This window comes from Lolium perenne, chromosome 3, assembly GCF_019359855.2.
Source record: "Lolium perenne isolate Kyuss_39 chromosome 3, Kyuss_2.0, whole genome shotgun sequence".
NCBI lineage: Eukaryota > Viridiplantae > Streptophyta > Magnoliopsida > Poales > Poaceae > Lolium > Lolium perenne.
In genome coordinates, this window is record NC_067246.2 from 21,253,537 (window position 1) to 21,266,511 (window position 12,975).

Below are 12,975 nucleotides of genomic sequence, written 5' to 3' on the forward strand. Positions count from 1 at the left end.
TTTGTTGGTGCGGGGGATTCTTGTGGGCTGCGAGATCACCGCTGCGTCGTCGTCGGCGCGGTGTGATCGCTAGCGATGGTGATCATGTCATCCAACGTCGGTTGATTTGCATTGACCATGCAGGTTAGCTTGTGTCGCGGCAATCCTCCTCGCCGCAAGCCCCCAATGAAGGCGTGCATTGCCGTGCGGTTGTCAACGTTCTCGCACTCGTTTCTCGCATGCCAACCATCGGGTAAGGAAATTCCTTGATGTTTCGCCCTTCTTACGGATGCAAGCCCGTAGGTCGCTTGTTGTGGCAGGTCTCTTGTAGGTGCCCCTGAAGTGTTTCTCAAAAGCATTCTTCGTGTCGAACCAAAGAAAAGATGGAGTTCTTCTCGAGGTCACCGAGCGCATCCGGGCTGGACCTACAAGGTACAAGCTGGAGCATGCGGCGGTGCGATGTTAGGGGTTCCTCCGGCGAAGGTTACGGCGTTGTAGTAATCCTCGATCCGGTATCCGGCCTTTCGGTGCCATCATAGTGCTTGATTTCCGGGTAGCTTGAGGTTCATCCTTGGCTTTGGTTCCTCTCGAATCATCCCGCCAAAGCACTTCGGGCCAATGTAGTCGGTTCTCGTACTCGTTAAGGCGGTCCCGCGCGTCGCGCGAGCCGTGGCGAGGAGACTTTGTGCGAGAGCGAGATCTCCGGCCATTGCCTCCGCCTCCACCTCCGCCTCCACCGCTAGGTGGTGGGGAGGAGACCTGCGAGGTGGGCGGTCCGACTTCTTGCTTCCGCCATCCGAATCTCCTCGGCCTTCCCCGGTGCCGACTCCGGCTCTGTGGCTGCCTTCGCCTTGGCGCCGCTGCCCCGGTCGTTCCGGCGAGGCTCCGGGTCACGGCTCCGACGAGGCTCGGGTCCCGGCTCTGCGAGGTTCTCGGGTCGCGGCTCCGACGAGGTTCCGGATCGCGGTTCCGGCGAGGCTCGGACCGCGGTCTTCATTCCGACTCCTCTGGGCTCGGGTTCATGAACATTGTTCGATTCGGCGAGGTTCCGGCGAGCGCTCCTGTTTCGTTTCTTGGCAGCACGTTGTCGCGGATAACAAGCGCACCATGCCCCATGGGCCTGGTGTTTCCGGGCTGGACTACGGCGGCGAGGGGGTCGCGGGTAACCGTTGGGTGGAGGCGAGGGGTTGCGGTATTTGTCTCTTCCGGAGTACATCGCGTCCTTTCCCTTCCTTGGATCCGACGGAGGCGTACGTGACGGAACAGGGATCGGATTTGGGTGCTCCTCGGCCCTTCTTCCGCGCTCCGACGATCCGGTGTGCGATTCATCGTCCTTCTGCGCGGTAGATACACGATTATCCGGATTGGATTCCAACTCGCGCGAAGTATTCGCCTTGCTCGCCGCACCGTCGAAGCGACGAGTGTGCGGAGATAGTTGATGTCAACTTCTTCGTCCGTCTTCTTCAAAGAATTCCGCCGTTTCGCATGTTGTCCTTTGGAGTTTCCTGGCCGGTGATCTCGCGGGCGTGTTGAAGGGTATCCTCGCGAGGCGGAATTGCTTCTCTAACAATTCGATCGGCCTCCGCCTCGCGCATAGGTCATCTTTACCTCCCACTCAGCCCTCATGCTCTTGACCCGCTCGAGTGTGGCGGCGATCTCGCGGTCCCGTCTCTCGAAGTTTTCCGTCCGAGCCGCATGATCCGCCCTTCCCGTCCTTAACGCAGCCTTCGGTATCGGCGAGCCTCTTGGCCGTGGCCAGCATTTCCTTTCTCGGCGGTCTCTAGGGCCTCCAGGATCCGCGGCGTCGCCGGGGTTATAGGTGTGTTAAGAACTGCTCGCGCGGCCACCTCCTCTCGCCGACAAGATTTCCTCCGAGGGAGAATCCCTTTGGGGTCGCACCCGAGACATTGGAGATCCTTGATGGGATGGTTGGGGGTCGATTGGCTGACTTGGTCTCCGGATCCGCTTTGTCCCAGGCCGCTATCGTTGCGAGAACCTCGCTTGGGCTGGGCGGAGTCGACTTCAGGCTGATCGCCGTATCCGTACTCCCTTATCTTGCGAACGAAGTCATCGGATTCCGTGGACGGGGTGTCGCCGGAAATTGGGCTCAGATTGCCCAAGATCGACTCTTCGACCGGAGCTTCGCTTTCTCCGACAAGGTGAGCCCGATCCGGATCCGCGTTGTGCTCCGGTGCCTCTTCTGCTCAGGACCGGCTCCGACTTCTTGAGGCGGTTCCGGCGGTATGGGCCAAGAAGTGTACGAAGTGGCACCTGCTTTTCTAACACTGGGAGACCCGGGCGGATCTCGCATTGGTCTTCCACCTTTGTTTCTCGCTCAGGGGCGGATTGGGTGGGCTTTGAAATTTCCAGATCCAAGGCGGAATCTTCCTTGGGAAGCTCCTGCATCTCGTATCGGATCTTCGCGACAGCGTCCGGCTCTGCGGCGGTCGCGTCTGCGTTACTTACCGGTGGGTTTCCGTCGGAATCGACGGTTTCCCCGATGAAGATGTGTATGCCGCCAATTGGTACGATGGAGAGCTTGACGGGGTTTGTCCTAGCCGGAATCCAGCACTCATCCGGAGGGACGATCGGCAGATTCCCGGCGTAAAGGACGCGCCCCACAGCGATGGTGTCGTCGTAGCTTCCCATGGCGGAACCCTCCCGGTTCCGGCCTCCGTACGCCACAGGCCCCACGGTGGGCGCCAACCGTCGTTGCCTAATCGACGGTACCTCGGAGGAGGGATCCTCACGAGGGGAGAAGAAGTAGGGGCCATAGGGCGGAGTGCACACGGGACGGTGGTACGCGAGTTACCCAGCCTTCGGAACGCCCGCACGATGACGGGGCCTACCGTCGCTTGTCCGGAATTATCCGGGCGCTTTCGCGTTGTTACAATGAGTTGTGGTTGTCCCTCTAGTGCTCCCGGGATCCGGCTTATAAAGGCGCACGGATCTAGGGTTTACATGGAGAGTCCTAGCCGGATTACGAGCAGGCCCTAGCTACGGTACAATATCTTGCCGTACACGTCACGGATCCGCCTTCCATACACGTCGCATCGGATCCGGGTTCCTCATGGGCCTCCCCGGATCCGGGTCACTCCTAGGTCGGTGCGGATCCGGCCCGCCGATCTGGGCTGGACTTCTTCTTACATGATCAACAAAGAATCGGGCCGCCCGATGGGCCACATGCCTCATCACCGTCTGTGGGCCACCCGGGCTTGCCGGATCTAGGCACTGTCGATGGTACACCCATGAAGTATACCCACAACACCTTCCTTCGCCGCCGCCGCCTCCGCCGCGACGCGGAGCGCCTCGTCGTCGGCGACCCACCGCGAGTCCGCGCGCTCCTCCTCCTCCGTCCGCGGGAACCTGGCCCGGGCGGCGAGGGAGAGCTTGGCCCACGTGGCCTGCAGGGTGCGCGGCATGGCGCCGGAGAAGGTGGAGGGAGAGAACGGTGATGCGGTCTGTGTGAGACCGCCGCCGTCTTTTATAGCCGGCGGTCTGGCGGGAAACTTGGGCGCGAGCGCGCGGCAATGGCGTTTTCGCGCGCGCGGTAACCTTGGTGCGCGCGGGATCTTTCCCGCGCGTTCCACCGCCCACCATGGCTGTCCCGTCGAGGCCTGCCATGGCGCAGCGCCGCGCAACGAAGACGAACCACGTGGCGTCTCTTTGGGTCGCCGCGTTTGGCGCCGCGTGCGACCCAAACGGACACGCGGACGCGGGGCGCTGTCCGCGTGTCCGGGCGGCCACGCAAACGGCCCAAAACGATTGGAGATGCCCTAACGATTCAGTAATATAGGGGGGAAACCGGAAACGTAGACACCCCAAGATTTCTACACAGTCCAAGAAAAGATAGCAGATCTGCTCGAGAGCCAGATTACGTCCCCCGACCATCATCATGCCTTCTCAATATGTGGTGTACATACCCACAAGATTTGGAAGAGTTCCACACCGTTCAATCGTTATATTGATGTTTTCAAAAGTAGAAAGCACTTTGCCATTATACATTGATAATTTTCTAAAAAAAACTAAAACATCCATTGCCACCAAGTGTAAATACTATCATTTTACAATCGGTAAAACTAAACATGGTTTTGACTAAGACATCCATAGCCACCAAAATACGTTACAATTAAGATAAAGATAAGAACTTATGCACTAAATACAATGCTTAAAGCTTATGCACTACATATAATGCTTAAAGCTTATGCACTATACATCATCGAAGTAAAAACAACATTGGTTCATAGATAAACTATCTAGGAGCTATCATAGTTATAGTCACATCATTAACACTACAAGACCGAGTTGCGGTGGGTTCTTCTTTGTTGCCTATACTTGCACTGAAATATGCTGGTTGTTTAGGCTTATCTAAGATCATAGTCTTGCTGCTTAGCATTGCAACAACATCCAACGTGGTCGGTCGATCAATTGCATCCTCTTGTACACACAACAATGCAATGTTAATGACCCTCATAATCTCCACTGAATGATCATTGGGAGGTAATGCTGCATCAATGAGTTCAATCCACCTTTCCTCTTCAAATAATTGCCAAGCCTGTTTGAAATTTGATAAAATAATTAAGTAGGACACATAGTAAACAAACCTTTTTTTATTGCTATATGGATGTGTAAACATGCACTCACATATCCAAGGAGGTTGATGAAAGCTCCACATTCATGGGAATTCTTTTTGCCGCTAATGATCTCGAGAACCAAAACACCAAAGCTGAATACATCCGATTTGATAGAGAAGAGGCCATGTGAAGCATACTCAGGTGCCATGTAGCCACTAAAATAAAGTAACAACATATGTCCAATTACTATATGCTTGAATTGTAATAGAAATGATCATATATGGAGTGATTCAAAGGAAACTTACTATGTACCAACGACCTTTCTTGTTTTATTTCCTTCATTGTTGTTTGAGCTAAATATTTTTGCTAGCCCAAAATCTGAAATTTTAGCATTCATTTCTCTATCCAAGAGAATGTTGCTTGGTTTAAGATCCCGATGTATAACGCGCAACCTAGAGTGCTTATGTAGGTAAAGAAGCCCTTCTGCTATTCCTGCAATTATTGCAATGCGTTTGTCCCAGTCTAGTAGAACTTTCATATTTTCATCTGCATGTAAATTCAATGTTAGAATAACAGAGAAAAGTAACATCTTATCATTCAAGTAAAATTTTAATGTACCATCATGACAGATAATATCAAGCATATGAATCTGAAAATGCAAACATGTGGTACCAAAGATGAAGAAGTCCAAGCTTTTGTTTGGCAAGTATTCGTAGACCAGAACTTTCTCCCCTCCTTGAGAGCAACATCCCATGAGCCTAACCAAATTTCTGTGTTGAAGTTTTGCTATGAGCTCAACTTCATTTTTGAACTCTATGAAACCTTGACCTGAATCTGAATCAAGTCTCTTAACTGCTATCTCGATTCCCTCGGGAAAGTGGCCCTACAAAATAAATATATTTTATGAATAATATGCAATAATAATGGTTGTTTTATGAATTATGAGTCACAAATTAATGCACGGTTCCCTAGTTCCAAGGAAAAGTACATTTACGCCACCTCGGATAATATTTTTTCTCTTAATCCATTTTGTCTCTGTACTCTGACGAAGCTTGGGCTGCATTTTCTATTGCCCAGAAAATGTGGAGTACAGAACGGTGTTATATATTTACCTTATAAACAGGGCCAAATCCACCTTCACCAAGTTTGTTTTCCTCGGAGAAGTTACTTGTAGCCTCTAATATCTGATGAAACTCATATACTGAGAACTCAGATAACTCTGCTTCCATCTCCCAAACTAGTTCATCTCCTTGAAACTCGTTAGCATGTTTTTCTTGTAAGGTCGCTTTACCTGAAAATTATGAACCGGCACTATCAATATCAATCATAGTTTAAAATAGCGGGCTATTTCATTTAGCCGCAATTTTTTTGGAGGCTATAAAAGGCTATAGCCGGGTTATAGCGGGCTATTCCATTTAGCCTTTTTTAAAAATTGAAATATTTCAGTCATATCTTACCAAAAGAAGAGGAAAAATATGACTCAAATACGATTCGTGATACAAATTATTCATCAAATAAGTATTCAGTTATTCAACTCACAAGTTTTATCTAATTATATTGAACGCAAATTCGAAAAACAAGAAATAAAAAAGAGAAGAGAAGAGAAATTTAAAATGCAGGAGGTTTAGCGGCTAAATTAAAGGCTAAATAGGGGCTAAATTGGGCTATAGCCGGCTATTAGCGGTTTTTTCTTATTTAGCCTATAAAGGGCATAGCCACAGCGGCATGTATCCCGAAAGGCTATAGCCGGGCTATAGCCAGGCTATAGCCGGCTATTTAAAACCATATCAATATGTTAAACTATGACATATGTTAAACTATGACTCTTTATATTCAGTGGAATATACATAATGTTGAGTATTTCAGTAATTAAATTACTCACCTTTTGTGTGCTTTGTTCTTAGCCGATGACAGTAAACGAGGAAGCAGAAAGCCACCAGTGCTACTGGAGCAGCTACCGATAAGGCTATTACCCAAGGTTTGATTCCACGTCCTTCAAAATTAATCATCCATGCAAAAATTAGCGTAAGAAATGGTAATAATGTGCGAACCAGTTAATCAAGAGTCGTATCGATCATCTACATATTTGAATTGTTTTGCACACTGGGATTGTTCATCACGGACTCTTACCTGTTGGAGCTGGTGCAGGTGCCGGAGCCATGGATGATGGAGATGAAAATGGAATCCGCCGCGTGCTTTTGTCTTCATAGAACGAAAAGGCCTCAAACCTGATGTTGCAGCGGAGCACGAAGATCCTCCCTCCCATGCGCACGACATTGGTGGCGTTGACCGTGCTAACGAGCCGCTGGAGGCACGACAGGCAGTCGCCGGCAGATAGGTCCGGCGTGCATTGCGCCAGGGAGTAGAGTGTTGGGGAGCCGCCTCCAATGGAGTCCATGAACGCAGTGGCGAACCCCCTCGCCGTGGCAGCCGCGTCCCGTGCAGTCGCCGCTAGGAGCTCACGGACGGCAGCAGCGACAACGCGGGCGTTGCCTGTGATGTTCACCGTGTTCCAGTATTGGAAGAACGTAACATTCCCAGTGGTACTTGATGCTGGGCTGAGGAAGCCGCCGTCGCCGGAGAAGCCAAGGATACACCCTGGTTGCAGAGCGCTCACCTCGTCGTAGTCGTAGTAGACGGTGGCGCCGGTCTTGCGGTCCGGGCACATCTTCTGCGCGTACTTGAACGAGGAGGCGACGCAGTTTTTGCATGCAGTGGTGTTGATGGTGTCGCGGCGGCAGAGCACGAGCGCGTGCACCACGCCGGTGGTGACAGTGGCGAAGAGCTGAGGGGAGGAGGAGGCGTTGCTAGGGAGGGTGTCAGCGAGCGCGGCGAGGCTGGCCTTGAAGGTGCTGTTGGCCGTGTAGTTGCTGCCGCTGCCGCAGACAATCCCGATTGCCATTACCGATGCCGGCATAAGGAGGAGGAGCAGCAGCAGCACACTCGCCATGCTAACCGTGGGCCTGGGTGGATCGACCCCAATGCCTTCTAATTGACTGCTACACCAATGGTTGCCCAAATTGTCTTCGTTTGTGCTTGCTTTAATATGAGTCTTTCTTGGAGATCGAGTCAATAATGCTGGAACAGATTAGCCTTCTACCTGCCCTAATTGTTTTTATATGCTGTTGCTTTCACTTGGAAAATGCAAAAAAAGTGTGATTATTGATTTCCTAGTCTTTGTCGGAGAGTCAATAACTAATTATTCAACTCTTCCATGTTTGGCATGGCTCGCCACGTGCGCTTTCCATGTTGCTCGCCCGCCATGGAAATGCACTGGATGACTTGGAAGAATGTGAATATATTCTATGCAGTGGCCGGCCACTCTGTTGGCCGTTGCCTGATAATCTGTTGACTTAAAACAGTTCATTTGGTTCATGCGAGGAAGGCGACCAGAAGATGGATCCAGTTCACGTGGACTAGCAGGAGATGCATGTACGCTGCACTTGGTGGACTGGGACCCAGCCTACATGGCTAGTCTTGGGTCATTGTCGTTACTTCACAAGTGGTCTGATCATTGTGTCAAGTAGTGCATAACTTTCATAGCTAGATGCTGGAGTGTATTGTTGCGGAATGAAGGAAATATCTTTCGCACTCTACATATTTTAGTTGTAATTTGGAATCCCGTTTCATGTGGGTGACCATGGGTTTGGGGAATGCTCATGGCAAATCGGTGGGCAGGCACACGGCAAACGGCAAACGATCAGTTTCCTGCAGTGAGAGGGCGGGGAGGCGGTGGATGTGAGGCTACCACGGCGGCTGCACGGCGCCTGAGGTATTGAACCTCTTTCACGTTCTTGTTCTGAGTGGATTGTTAGCTTGAAATTGCTGAATCTGGGCTTGCTGAACCAATTAGAACCTGGATGTCAAATTTTCAAAGCAATTCATTTGATACGATCTACTAGTATTTGTTCAGATTGGCTCTACTCTTCTACTAGCACAGGCTGCTGCATACTTCCCATATAATTATGTTGATTAAGCTGATTGAGACCCCGCATATCTTGCTTTGGATTTCTGACTAATAGCCATCATCTTATATACATGACTGTTTAGTACCCATCCTAATCACCAAGGTGTAGGCAAGACAGAGACAAACGAATCTTCTGCAACTTGCAAATATATTTTTAAAGTGCATTATTGGCCATATGGAGACAAATCTAGTGCTTGCCACTGGGACAGTAGCTCCAAAACATTAGCTATCCTTTACATGAAATGTATGGTCTCATGTCCAATGGGAAAACTCTGCTGATTAAATTGCCACTGGGATCAGAATTCCATGCTTGGACTTGTTTAGACCAATGGCTTTGATCAGTCGGGTGCTAGCTCATTATATGCAACTTTTTCTTGGAAAGAAAAAGGAAAATATGCCTCAGATTTTCTAGTATTATTTCCCGGTAGCCGGCACGACCTGCTGCGTCAAGACCAAGTGAACGACTCAAGTCTGATGGGTACTCTTATTGACTACAGCACTAGGGAGTTCCGAAAGCAACTGGTACTATGACTTACGTATTCAGCTCCCAACTGGTTCGAGCCTTCTTTTTTTCCAAGTTAACATTATTGGTGATACATAAGCGCACGTTGCAGACAAAAAGCAAGAACCTGCTTTAGTCTATGTGGAAGAAAAAGCGTCAAGCACACTAGACACTCCCGTCCCCGTCCCGCCAGCCGCTGCACCTCCTCACCCACCCACCCATCAATCTCGTCTTCAGTCTTCTGTCGGCTCCGGGCGCGCGCCAAACGCGAATATCGCGCATGTTAGCTTGCCATGGCGGCCATAGTCACCACCATCCTGCTCCTCCTACTCACACCTTCTCTGGTGGCCGCCGATGTGTTCTGTGACAACGTCAAGGCCGTCGCAGCCATCCTCTCCAAGAACGCCTCCTCTTCCCCGGTACACTTCGCCAGCACCACCTATGGCCAAGCCCCCGACGTGGTCTCCGCTCTCGCGCTCTGCGGCGGCGACATCCTCGACGGCTCCACCTGTGGCGTGTGCATCACCAACTGGTTCGATCAGGCGCTAAGCGTGCCGCAGTGCGCCAAGGTCGACTCCAACTACCGGGACTGCATCATTGCGTACGGTGGCGCCGCCGCCAACATCCTAGCGGCACCCTCGAACGCCACGGGAGGATCCGGCGACAACACGCCGCCCTTCGAGAACTGGAACATCAGGAATGTCTCCGGCGGCAACGTCTCCCTCATCGCCGGCCTCACCCGCGAGCTGCTGGCGGCAACTGCAGAGAAGGCGGCTGGCACGGTTCCGAGCCGGTATGCCACTGGCGTCATGAACATGGCGAGAGTGTCCACGACCTATCCGAGCGTGTACTCGCAGGCGCGGTGCACGCCGGACCTGCCCGCCGACGAGTGCTCGGCATGCCTGCGCCGTCTCCTCGGCATGGTCAACTCCACCATGTCCCTGCGCATGGGTGGGCAGATGGGTGTCACGCGTTGTTATTTCAGGTACGACGCGTTTCAGTTCTACGCTGGTCAACCACTGTTAAGTCTGCCGGCGTCGGCGGCAGCTCCGACTCCGACCAAACGCAGGAGTATATTGTGGGTAATTCCCGTAGTTGCAGTTCCTCTAATTGCAGCAGCATTTCTCCTCTCCATCTGTTTCTTTCGTCGGCTTAAAAGGCAAAGAAAAGGTATGGTAATTATTTAGTGGAGGAATGGTGTTCCTTACTCATACTGTATTCTTTACAATTAGTGGTATTAATAATACTAATAATGTTACACAAGGGTCAAGATACTGGAGGAAGAGGCAAGGGAAAAATGCGGAGTTTTGTTTGTTTGACTTTGAAGAGCTACTGGAGGCTACAAGTAATTTTTCAGAGGAAAACAAACTTGGAGAAGGTGGCTATGGCACTGTCTATAAGGTAAATTAGTAGGATTTTCATCTTTTATTGTGTCCTATTTATCTTGTAATACGATCTCTTGTATGAAAACAAGCTTATCTACATTAAACCTAGCTGATAACTTTTAAATGGCAGAGAAGGGTTAATTACCACTTAGACAGGGAAGAGCCTAACTTTTGAATAGATAATGTTTCCCAGGGCCAGCTTCCAGAGGGGTTGGAGGTAGCGGTTAAGAGGCTTGCATCACATTCAGGGCAGGGTTTCATAGAGTTTCAAAATGAACTCCAGCTCATAGCCAAACTACAACACATGAATTTGGTTAGGCTCTTGGGATATTGCTCACGAGAAGAGGAGAAAATATTGGTCTATGAATACTTGCCGAACAAAAGCCTGGATTACTTCATCTTTGGTATGCATTTGCATTTCTTAATTTAGTTTAACTATCGTTTGTCCATGCATCAGAGTGACTAAATATTTCCCAATACTTTTGTTTCTCTCAACCCCGTGGTTATCTGCATTTCCTTGTTAATTCAGCTCTATAAATTTATTTTCATTTATCTAGCTGTTCTTCGCTTGTTATATTAATATCTAATTGCTGTGTAGATGAGAATAAAAGAGCTTTACTGGATTGGTCAAAACTTGTAGCAATAATTGAGGGAATAGCACATGGACTTCTTTACATGCATAAGCACTCCCGGTTGCTTGTTATACACCGAGATCTTAAACCGAGCAACATTCTCCTGGACAGCGAAATGAATCCAAAAATTTCAGATTTCGGGCTAGCAAAAATATTCAGCTCAAATGACACCGAAGGAGACACTACAAGAAGAGTGGTTGGCACATAGTAAGTTTCACATAAAAATTCCAATTCCAATTATACATATTACAATTCAACCAGAAAAGTAGTATTCACATGTATCATATACCATCTTAGTGGCTACATGGCCCCTGAGTATGCTTCGAAAGGCATCTTCTCTGTTAAATCCGATGTCTTCAGCTTTGGTGTAATAATTTTGGAGGTCCTTAGCGGAAAACAAAATTCTGGTCACCAACAATGTGGAGATTTCATCAATCTGCTTGGACATGTGAGCTTGAACACACAAACTTAAGCTTATAAATTGTGCTTTTATTTTGCAGCACAACCTAATTTGTGTAATGGAATTGCAAACAGGCATGGCAATTATGGGAAGATGGAAAGTGGATAGATCTGGTTGATGCATCATTGGTTCCCTATAGTCACTCCGCAAAGATGATGAGGTGCATTAACATAGCATTGTTGTGTGTACAAGAGAATGCAGTCGATCGACCAACCATGGGAGATGTTGTTTCAATGCTAAGCAATGACACTATGATCTTGGATGTGCCTAAGCAGCCAGCATATATCAATGTAAGAGTGGGAAATGAAGATTCTTCCACCGCTGCCGAGTCATCTAGTATTAATGGCATGACTATATGTGTCACACCAAGATAGTATTTTTTTTCGTGTTACTTTTTCTTTTCAATTTTCATGTTGTAGTATTCAAAAACTTAGATGTTTGTATAACCGTAAGTTCAAGTGCTGTTTCAAATGTGAGATTTTGTACCTTCCAATTCCAAACTAGTTGGAGTACATAATTAGCTGCTTTCATCCATACTTGATTCTCCTTTCCTTTTAATTTTGCAAAAAATTATCTAACATTATATGTGCATGTAGTATCTTTTCCCTATCTTTTTTGTCCTACATAATTGAAAAACATTTTGCATGGAACATACAAAATAACACACAATTATGGATTTTCCTAGATGCGTTTCCGTTGAGTTGTTTCAGAAATAATGGTTGGATGTCTTCAGAAACGTTACAACTACAATATCTTGAGTTTATCTACGAAACATTTACCAAGTGGATGGTGCCAAGAAGATGAATGGTATCCAAGCTAGATCATCCGGTCCCAGACATGTCACTTGTGGGATGCCGACATGGTAGCATTGGTGAAAAAAGTTAGTAATTGGTCTTACGATGTTGGACTACATTACTATATAAAAGAGGGGCGCGAATTTTTGGCACATGGGTACTATGCACTCCATAAACTCCAAAATTCGTGGTAATTTTAAATATTAAAAAAGAATCAAATTCTCCTGAAAATAAAAGATGATTATGTATTGTACTCGTATAAAGTTGTTTGGGCTCGAAATGGTTCCCATGGTATCCTGGGCAAAAAAGACAAGTTTATGACAAATATAGCGTGAATAGTACATGTACATGGGGTTTATTCGATTTTGTCTTTTTTACCCCGGATACAATGATAGTAATTTACTCGTGGAATATTTTTATACAAGTACAATACTTGATCATCTTTGAATTATCACGATTTTTTTTTAATTGTACGGGGTGCTTGGCACCCATGAGCATGGATGTATTTTCTATAAAAGAAGGGGTAGTCAAGGTCATGTTGACCGAGTCAGCGAGTGACAAGGAGGACAAGTCTAGGTATCTCTCAGAGTCTTTCACTTTACGTCCCACTAATAAATATGCATGTGTGTTGCAAAGGGTTGTTTTTTTTTTCGGGGGAAAAAAATTAACCACAAATAGGATT

At 48.3% G+C, this 12,975-nt stretch overlaps 2 protein-coding genes across 3 annotated transcripts; one reads left to right on the forward strand and one right to left on the reverse strand.

Moving 5' to 3' along the window:
• Positions 1-3,987: 3,987 nt before the first annotated feature.
• Positions 3,988-7,503, reverse strand: LOC127340902 (cysteine-rich receptor-like protein kinase 10). Of its 2 annotated transcripts, none has more exons than XM_051366677.2 (7): positions 6,684-7,503; positions 6,436-6,546; positions 5,666-5,844; positions 5,226-5,436; positions 4,859-5,099; positions 4,624-4,768; positions 3,988-4,534 (listed from the first exon to the last, which is right to left on the reverse strand). In XM_051366677.2, exons 1-7 carry the CDS (start codon positions 7,501-7,503, stop codon positions 4,232-4,234), a joined length of 2,010 nt encoding a protein of 669 aa, XP_051222637.1. In that variant the 3' UTR covers positions 3,988-4,231. The 2 variants fall into 2 exon arrangements, with proteins under 2 accessions (XP_051222637.1, XP_051222636.1); XM_051366676.2 differs by having other exon boundaries at positions 6,678-7,503.
• Positions 7,504-9,119: 1,616 nt separating this feature from the next.
• LOC127340903 (cysteine-rich receptor-like protein kinase 10) lies at positions 9,120-11,992 on the forward strand. The gene is made up of 6 exons (XM_051366678.2): positions 9,120-10,192; positions 10,287-10,423; positions 10,601-10,811; positions 11,006-11,246; positions 11,337-11,487; positions 11,574-11,992. Exons 1-6 carry the CDS (start codon positions 9,316-9,318, stop codon positions 11,871-11,873), a joined length of 1,917 nt encoding a protein of 638 aa, XP_051222638.1. The 5' UTR covers positions 9,120-9,315; the 3' UTR covers positions 11,874-11,992.
• The last annotated feature ends 983 nt before the right edge of the window (positions 11,993-12,975 follow it).

Excerpts from the sequence above, each read along its gene's own strand:
- LOC127340902 (XM_051366676.2), bottom strand. The coding sequence starts at position 7,503 with ATGGCGAGTGTGCTGCTGCTGCTCCTCCTCCTTATGCCGGCATCGGTA. Across the intron at positions 5,437-5,665 it reads GATTTGGCCCTGTTTATAAG|GGCCACTTTCCCGAGGGAAT; the intron begins GTAAATATATAA and ends TTTATTTTGTAG. Across the intron at positions 4,769-4,858 it reads AGAAAGGTCGTTGGTACATA|TGGCTACATGGCACCTGAGT; the intron begins GTAAGTTTCCTT and ends ACTTTATTTTAG.
- LOC127340903 (XM_051366678.2), top strand. The coding sequence starts at position 9,316 with ATGGCGGCCATAGTCACCACCATCCTGCTCCTCCTACTCACACCTTCT. Across the intron at positions 10,812-11,005 it reads CCTGGATTACTTCATCTTTG|ATGAGAATAAAAGAGCTTTA; the intron begins GTATGCATTTGC and ends ATTGCTGTGTAG. Across the intron at positions 11,488-11,573 it reads TCATCAATCTGCTTGGACAT|GCATGGCAATTATGGGAAGA; the intron begins GTGAGCTTGAAC and ends AATTGCAAACAG.